Here is a 9,082-nt window from a genome sequence, read left to right on the forward strand (position 1 = left end):
ACTCACCGTCGTATGTCAGTCTTGTGTTCATAAGGTGATTCTTCTTGTTTACTTTCGGTTTAGTCTTGTCCCATCTGGCCTCATCCACCTTTACCTGTTTTACCTGTTTGTGTTGTTTTGTGATGGTGGTAACCACCAGAGGTGGGACCAAGTCAGTGTTTTGCAAGTCTCAAGTAAGTCCAAGTCTTTATCCTCAAGTCCCGAGTCAAGTCTCAAGCAAAGACAGTCAACTCAAGTCAAGTCTCGAGTCAAGACAGGCAACCGTCAAGTCAAGTCCCAAGTCTGAAACTTGGAATTTCAAGTCCTTTCGAGTCTTTTTTTTTACAGGCACCAGCGCTTTACGAATGCTACGCTGATGCGTTTCTTTACTCGTTTTGTTGGTGTCCGCCAGCCAAAAGATGACAGATCATTTACATTTTATCTTCTCTTAATTACATAAATGTACTTAAACAAGAATGTTTCGTTACATCATTTTACACGAAAATAGCAAGCTTCATCGTAAGCAAGATGCTGTCATATGAATGGTTATTCTAAACATTTGGATAAAATGTTTAAATATAGACTAATAAAAGGTTAGGGTTATATTTTCATTGTTTTCTGTTATTGTGGGGTCACGGTGTACTATTGTTACCTGGAGATTCAGTGGGGTCACATATTCTGATGGCTGCCGTCAGAATTGGTGACCCCAGTTAAAAAGGCTCACCTGTACATCCCATTCATGATTTCTTTGTTGGCTGCAATGGTGAGGGGATGGTAAATCTTGTTTAAGTACATTTATGTAATTAAGAGACGATAAATGTAAATTTAAACATCTGTCATTTTTTGGCTCGTGGACACCAACAAAACGAGTAAAGAAAGTGCATCAGCGTAGTTTACGTAGCATTCGTAAAGCGTTTGTGCCTCTGAACAGAAACTGTGAAATAGCGCCCCCTGTTGTCACAAAACTCGACGGTCACAGAATCTGGTGTAACCCCGGTCTGCGGCAGAAGGACGAAAATGAAATTAATGGGGCGCACTTTATAAATATTAATATGCGTTTTAAAATTTAGATTTAGGGTAAAAAAAAATCAAGTCTTTGCAAGTAAACAGGTTCAAGTCCAATTCAAGTCCCAAGTTATTGGTGTAAAAGTCCAAGTCAAGTCTAAGTCTCTGAATATTTTTTCAAGTCAAGTCAAAAGTCTTAATATTAATGACTCGAGTCTGACTCGAGTCCAAGTCATGTGACTCGAGTCCCCACCTCTGGTAACCACCTACACAGAAAATGTAGGTATGTTTGAAAAATCCTATACAGCACTCAGTATATTCTGTATACTGCATACTGCTCTCAGTATATACCGCATACTGCACATAGTATATACTGCATACTGCACTCAGTATATATTGCATACTGTATACTACACTCAGTATATACTGTATACTGGAACCCACTGTATTCTGCAGTGTAGTGTCTAATATGTGTATACTACAGTTTCATATAACTGCATGGTGGTTCGGTCCACTTGTGAATGATTTTCCTCCACCAGTTTGGTGCTTGTTCTGACCTCCTGACACTCAGCCCTAAGATTTTTGTTACAGATGCATTCATCAACAGAACTATCATCAACACCATTTTTAATCATTTTATGTTTTTTTTTTTATCATTTTATTTAATCATTTTATTTTTAACCATGTGAAAAAATCTTGTTGGGACCAATTATTGTAATGTATGAAGGACACGGAGAGGGATCCTTACGCAAAAACTCAAGACTTTTATTATGACAGCTCTGTACAACAGTAGCGCACAAAGAAGCTAGGCTGTTATGAGGGATAGCTCTTGTCGCAATGTAGAGGTGGTCAATCCGGTCCGGGGTCGTAATGTGTAGGCAGAGTACGTTAGGTATCCGAGGGTTAGGCAGGAGACGTGGTCTAGGGAATAAGCAGAGGTCGGCACACAGTAGGATCAGCACAAGGTTATAACGCTCAGTTCGCAACATTGTTGGCAATACTTCGCGTCTAGGAAGTGGGAAGGAAGGGTATAAGTATGTTAGGAATGTGGGTGTGGTGGTGGGGAACAGCTGAGCTAGAGTCGCAATCAGGTGACATTCCTGACAATTATCCTTTCTCAAATACACTGTGGTCACTATATATATATATATATTTTTTCTTCTTTTTCTAGAACTGTGTTCTAGGTATTTTGGGTAGACTGCCTCCATCCCTTTGAGTCTCAGGACGCATTCTAGTCCTGTGGCTGGGGGAACTCGGTACTAAACTAAGTATAGTCCTTTAAGTACGTTGGGGGTTTCTTCGTGATCTTAATTCTGGTCGCTCAGTCTCCACAGAAGAATTAGACACACTCTCCTCCCGGTGTGCTTGTCACTGTTCTGTCTTCTGAAGATGATATGTTGGTATTCTCAAGAGTTGTAGCTGGAGTGACGACTTCCACAGGTATGGAATCAGGAATCCCTGTTCTCACTGGAGATGGATCAGAGTACCTGCGTCTCACTTGATCAATGTGTCTTCTCACCAGTTTTCCATTTCCCAGAGTGACACTGTAAGACACAGGACCCATTCTCTTCTCCACTGTTCCTGGTATCCAAGTGGGACCTGGAGCGAAATTTTTTGTATACACTCCCTCACCAACCTGAACATCCCTCTTCCGAGCATGTTGATCATGGTACATTTTTTGTTTCTGCTGCTTGTTTTGTACCTGTCTTCGGAAATCAGGATGAATAAGATCTAGTACAGATCTCAGCTTCCGGCCATACAGTAACTCTGCTGGAGATTTACCTGTTGTGGATTGAGGAGTAATTTGATAGCTGAACAGTCACCTCCCAGACGCAGGACTGAGCGCGTCGGATCCGCCCATCGTCGTGGGTTCAGGGCACTCGGTCCTGTTGGCACCCCGGGACGGGTAGTGCCCTTGGAGGGGGCGTCTGTCACGTTGAGGACCCCGGCCCCTCCCTTTTGGGTGTGTGTTTACGTAGTCTACGTGCATCGTCTGCGTCTGTGGATATTCCGTGGTGATGGCTATGTCATGTGATAACCGTCTCACCTGTGAATCGTCTCGTAATCACGTGGGGTTAATGTGGTTTGTCTATTTAATGTGCGCTCGCGCAGTGTCCTGTGCTCGTCGTTGTCTATGTCTACACGTTGCTGTGTGTGTGTACTGTTCAATGTGCGCTATTGCGCAATCACTGTGTGTAGAATAAAACGTGACGTCTGTCGCAAGAAAACGGATTCTGTGTCTCGTCCGTCTGTCGTCGCCCAGCGTCACAAAAAGTACACAAAAACATAGGCTGAATATTGCTAAACTACAGGAATTAAAATGGATACCTACAAGAAATGCAAATTCACATAGGTACTATATCATACAACGGAAACAACTATGACAAGTGCTAGAGATTTAATCTGTTCTACAGATGAGTGTTTAGTTTACATTTGAAGACTGCTAAGGACTCTGCTGTCTGGACAGTCAATGGAAGCTCATTCCATTATCTCGGAGCCAGGACAGGTCTTGAAGTTTGTTTTCCGTGGGACTTTAAGCATGGCGTTTTAAGCCAAGCCGTACTTGAGGTTCAAAGTACTCAAGGTTTGGATGGGGCTCTGACCATGGCCATCTTGTAGGGAGGGGTTCGCGCGCTGTCGATTCGCGAGGTCGTGCACCTCTTGAAATTTGTAAAAACTTTGCGCCGCGCTTCAGCGTGATGAACAAAGTCATGTTTGAGGGTTCATACACCTTCACAAGGTCGAATTAAAGCACTTGTACGGCACTTTCAAGGTCCATTTCAATATTTCCCAGCACGTTAAACTTAATTTAAATATTTATACATATATTCGTAATGATTCGAAATAATTCGCTTTTTATCACATTATTTAATGGTTGTTTATTTTCAAAACGCCCAATATTAACGTCTTCACGTTCTCTCATGTTTCGTCCTAGAATTACAAGAGGCTCGTATTTGTTAACGTAATACAAGAGAACTGTTCAGTCAGACAGATATTTGTTGTGAAACGAAGTAGTTACAATTTCAAGCATTTTCAAGTACTTTAGCCTAAACTCCAGCAATTTTCATACCTGGAACACAAAGCAACATTAAAATTCATCAGGTAAATGTTCCCCTGTTTTTGAGGAGTGTTTCTATACTACCACATATCGTTTCGAAGTTTGCGCGCTACCGTCACTCGCGAAAGTATAAACCAGGCTTGAAGGCAGAATCAGGGAACATGGTTTTAAACAATGGGTCAATTCCTTCGTTCGATCTGTATGACTGGTGACTCTTAACTGTTCTTAGCGCCCATATTACCTCAGCCTTCAAAGTATTGGCAGAGCCGCATACAGCGTGTGTTGGCTAAAACTCTTCCTTAAGCACTCAATGGTTGTGGCTGATGTGGGCATCTATGAGAATGAGGAACATTTTCCCCATCCAAGGTCCAGCATAATCCACGTGCACCCTTCTCCATGGCTTCTCTGGCCACTCCCATGGGTGTAACTGTGCAACTGGGGGAATGTTTCTATTCTCCTGACAGATAGCACATGACTTCACCATTGTCTCGATCTCTGCATCCAGGTTAGGCCACCTGATATAACTTCTGGCTAACCCTTTCATCCGTGAAATTCCTGGGTGAGACTGATGTACTTGTTTTATTATAGCCAATCTTCCTTGTGGTGGAATAATTACTCTGGCTCCCCATAACACACATCCATCCTGTATGCTCAGTTCATCTTGCCGTTTTGCATAGGGACCAAAGGAAGGATCCTTCACCTTCTGTGGCCACCCTCTAAAGACATACTCTCTTACTTTGGAAAGAACTGCATCTTTATCAGATTTTTCTTACCTTATCAGCTGTCACCAAGGGGGCATCACTGTCTGCCAGCAGAAGTACTCTTTCCTGATCCTCCTCTAGTAGTGGTTTCCCTTTTTCCTGCAGTGGCAGTCTACTCAATGCATCTTGTACACACTGTAAAAAAAAAAAAAAAACGGTAAACGACCAGCAGCAGCGGCGTTGAGCAGAGCTCGACTGAATGGGTTCTCTTGTTGTACTGCTGGCCGTTGCAGTAGCGCTAGCAGCAGGGCAAAACATTGATATTGCAGGCTGCTGCTGACGAGCCTCGCTGGTATCTGTGATAGCTCTGAGCCACCAAGAATATTTTGGGTCTTCCAACCATTTCTGGCTAAATTTGCATTTCCCCATCTCTCCGAACAGACGTTAACGTACATACAGCCCACATGAAAATTCGATCCCGCCAGTCCAACAACTATGGGTGTTCGTTAAGCCCGAAATACTTGCGAGCAATACTGCGAATTTGTGCACTGCATGGCTACCGATTTCCGCCCCCGAAATTCCAACACATGTCTGACGGAATTATTCCTCCCTAAATTTAGCTCCGCAAATTTAAGACATTTTGGTTGAAAATTTAAGACAAAATAAGACTTTTCAAGGCCTTATTTGACAAAAATGAAATTTAATACCATTTAAGACTTTTTAAGGACCCGCGGCCACCCTGTGCAAAGCCATTTCAAAAAGGGATCAGACTTCTCTGTTATGTTGAATCATGACAATGATATCTGTGAATTAGCACTTAATCTTGGAAAACACAAACAGTGAAGAGGGATTCAGGAGGTGGCAGATCCCGAAGATCCAGTGTAGTGGTGCAGCAGGGAGAGTTACTCACCTCAACATAATGGCCAGATTGATTTGTACTGTGAGCTAGTGCTCCTGCTGTTCTGTGCTGTTCCTGCTCTGTTCTGTGACGCGCCTGCTCTGGGCTGTGCCGCACCTGCAAAGTAAACAAAATGTAGGCCAAACGTGGCGCATATTATTTTTTTTGCTTTACATATTTAACATATTAGAAAGCATATTGATTCTCTAAGGGTTAAAATGCAATGGACAAAATCTTCACAATGATCCCAATAATGGTGTTTTTATTTTTAACACAAACCATACCTGGTCTCCTTCACCCTTTCTTTCTTCAGTGCAGATCTGCTTTAGCTTAAGAAGTCTATAAAAGAAAGAGTCTCTCTAGAGTAGTTAAGTCTGTCTGTCTGTTTTTTGCTTGCCTCTGGTGTACTTTATACTGTCAGCTAGTCAGGAGAAGTGTCTCTGTTTAGTTATATATGAGACTGATTGCGTCGCATATTGATTCAATAAAAGACTGCCATATTTAATACATAATCTCTACTGTATAAAAGCGTTCACCAGCTTACACGCAGAATGCAGTCTAATCACTGAAAAAATAAACTGTTAAATTGTCATTTTGAAAAATTGAAAATTCAAAACTAAAAATTCTAATTAAAATAAAATAAAAAAAAGACTAATTTTTACATAGTTTCTATATTTACATTTATTTAAATGTTTTCATATACTCTTACATTGACAGCCACACTACTGAGATGGGTTTGGATGTTTCTGCTTCTCACTCTCAGTCATGCTGTGACGATCGGGGTGGAGCGAAGGACGAGACACAGAATCCTTGCAGACGTCACTTTTAATGTATAACACATAGATTGCGCAATAGCACACGAGGAACATCTGACACTTTACACAGAGACGTGTAGACTCTAGACAACGACGAGCACAGGACACTGCGCGAGCGCACATTAAATAGACAAACCACATTAACCCCATGTGATTACGAGACGATTCACAGGTGAGACGAATTATCACATGACATAGCTATCACCACGGAATATCCACAGACGCAGACGATGCACGTAGACTACGTAAACACACGCCCAAAAGGGAGGGGCCGGGGTCCTCAACGTGACAGACGCCCCCTCCAAGGGCACTACCCGTCCCGGGGTGCCAACAGGACCGAGTGCCCCGAACCCACGACGATGGGCGGATCCGACGCGCTCAGTCCTGCGTCTGGGAGGTGACTGCCCTTGGCGGAGCGTCCATCACGAATCGCCTAGCACACCCTCCCTGGGAAGACGGGGGAAAAGACGTTAAACACATTAAACGGCATATTCACAAACACACACACAGGCACGTTCACACACAGTGGCACAAGAGGGAAAAACGGGTTTGGTACACAAAGGGGAAGACTGACAAACACGGGAACACACACACACGACATGGGCGCCAGGCTGCGCGCCAGGAGGAGAGCAAGTAGGGGAGATAGATCTGGTGCTGCTGGCGCTGCGTTGGGCAGTCCCCCTCCTGCCCCTGCCGCAAACCCCCCACCAGGCGCAGCGCGGCGGGCGGACGCGCCGGGCGCATCGCGGCGGGCGAACGCGCCGGGTGCCGCGCGGCTGGCGGACGTGTCCGAGGCAGCGTAGCTGGCGGGCCTGCCAGGCGCAGCGCGAGGGAGCTCCTCCCCATAGTCCATCGGCTCCTCCTCGCCCTCCAGAACCCCTTCCATGGACTGAGCCGGGCTCTCACCCCGGGAATAGTCCATGGGGCTGGCCCTGGAAGGTCCGGAGGACGCGGTCTCCCCAGGAGTGCTCCTCCCTTTGACAGTTCCCGCGGAGGAGGGAAGGCTCTCCTCCTCATCCTCCGTGTAGGGGTCACTATCGTACACCCCTGAAACCACTGACGGGGAATAGTCCTCCGCACCGTAATCCACGGTGGACCTGTCGAGCTCCTGTCCCGCGGGAGAGAGACCCACAGGCGGGGGAAGGTAGTCCTCCTCCTCCGATTCCGGCTCCTCCTCCTCCTCCTCACCGTAGTCTACGGTGGTTTCGTCGTAGACGGAGGGAGGGTACTCCTCCTCCTCCCCTTCCCCACCATAGTCAATGGTAGGAGCGGAGTATATGGACGGAGGGTATTCCTCTTCTTCCTCCCCCTCCCCAACATAGTCCACCGTGGGAGCAGAGTAAATGGACGGAGGGTATTCCTCTTCTTCCTCCTCTTCGGAGTCCTCCCCGAATTCTGTCTCCGGGGTGGAGTCCGTGGCGCTGATCTCGAACGCGCTTGCCCTCGGAGGCGAGAGGGCGCGGGAAGGAGAGGAATGTCTATGCCTCCAAATCCTTACCGCACCCTCGCGGAACATCTCCGCCATCTCGGGGCTTGTGCACGTCCGCGCCGCAGACAGCTGGGCTGCGCACACCGGGTCCTGCTCCAATTCTTCCTGTGTCGGCGTGACTTCGCGGCGCAGGGGTGAGGAAGCAGCCCGGTGATGCCGCTTGCTGTGGCGTTGACCCTTCTTCGGCCGGGTGGTGTAGCCCGGCATGCTTACTAGGTGTCTCAAACGGCTCGTCGTTCTGTGACGATCGGGGTGGAGCGAAGGACGAGACACAGAATCCTTGCAGAGACGTCACTTTTAATGTATAACACAGATTGCGCAATAGCGCACGAGGAACATCTGACACTTTACACAGAGACGTGTAAACTCTAGACAACAACGAGCACAGGACACTGCGCGAGCGCACATTAAATAGACAAACCACATTAACCCCACGTGATTACGAGACGATTCACAGGTGAGACGGATTATCACATGACATAGCTATCACCACGGAATATTCACAGACGCAGACGATGCACGTAGACTACGTAAACACACGCCCAAAAGGGAGGGGCCGGGGTCCTCAACGTGACACATGCTTCCTTTGGGGAGTTAGTTTCTTTATTACTTTAAAGCTACGATCAGCATATGTGGGACCTTATATTCTACTGACTGTACTGTCTCTGACTGTACTCACTGTACTGACTGTGCGAAATGTCTCTGACTGTACTGGGTTGACATCCCACATATGAACTACACTGCTTTGCTGACATGTCTCAATGTATAGTAATGGCTCTGAGGGCGGCGCAGCACTAGCTATAGCGGCAACAGGGGACGTCCAGTAATATAGATCAATGGTACAGACAATACACCAATCCAGTAATATAGATCAATGGTACAGACAATACACCAATCCAGTAATATAGACCAATGGTACAGACAATACACCAATCCAGTAATATAGACCAATGGTACAGACAATACACCAATCCAGTAATATAGATCAATGGTACAGACAATACACCAATCCAGTAATATAGACCAATGGTACAGACAATACACCAATCCAGTAATATAGACCAATGGTACAGACAATACACCAATCCAGTAATATAGACCAATGGTACAGACAATACACCAATCCAGTAATATAGA

General features: G+C 45.8%; 2 protein-coding genes across 3 annotated transcripts in view; both read right to left on the bottom strand.

The window, feature by feature from the left end:
- Window positions 1-83, bottom strand: part of LOC143495195 (NACHT, LRR and PYD domains-containing protein 3-like) — a 45,833-nt gene extending 45,750 nt beyond the window's left edge. The window contains exon 1 of the mRNA XM_076992503.1: window positions 7-83. The gene's annotated coding sequence lies outside the window, so the exon portion shown is untranslated. The remainder of the gene's footprint in view (window positions 1-6) is intronic.
- A 1,614-nt stretch (window positions 84-1,697) lies between these two features.
- Window positions 1,698-9,067, bottom strand: LOC143495193 (uncharacterized). Of its 2 annotated transcripts, XM_076992501.1 has the most exons (4): window positions 5,926-9,067; window positions 5,654-5,758; window positions 4,816-4,938; window positions 1,698-1,905 (listed from the first exon to the last, which is right to left on the bottom strand). In XM_076992501.1, exon 1 carries the CDS (start codon window positions 8,150-8,152, stop codon window positions 6,890-6,892), a length of 1,263 nt encoding a protein of 420 aa, XP_076848616.1. In that variant the 5' UTR covers window positions 8,153-9,067; the 3' UTR covers window positions 1,698-1,905; window positions 4,816-4,938; window positions 5,654-5,758; window positions 5,926-6,889. The 2 variants fall into 2 exon arrangements, with proteins under 2 accessions (XP_076848616.1, XP_076848615.1); XM_076992500.1 differs by having other exon boundaries at window positions 5,654-9,067.
- Window positions 9,068-9,082: the final 15 nt, after the last annotated feature.

This window comes from Brachyhypopomus gauderio, unplaced genomic scaffold, assembly GCF_052324685.1.
Source record: "Brachyhypopomus gauderio isolate BG-103 unplaced genomic scaffold, BGAUD_0.2 sc94, whole genome shotgun sequence".
NCBI classification, from domain to species: domain Eukaryota; kingdom Metazoa; phylum Chordata; class Actinopteri; order Gymnotiformes; family Hypopomidae; genus Brachyhypopomus; species Brachyhypopomus gauderio.

Bases quoted from the DNA above. Each gene is read 5' to 3' on its own strand.
- LOC143495193 (XM_076992501.1), bottom strand. From the start codon at position 8,152: ATGCCGGGCTACACCACCCGGCCGAAGAAGGGTCAACGCCACAGCAAG.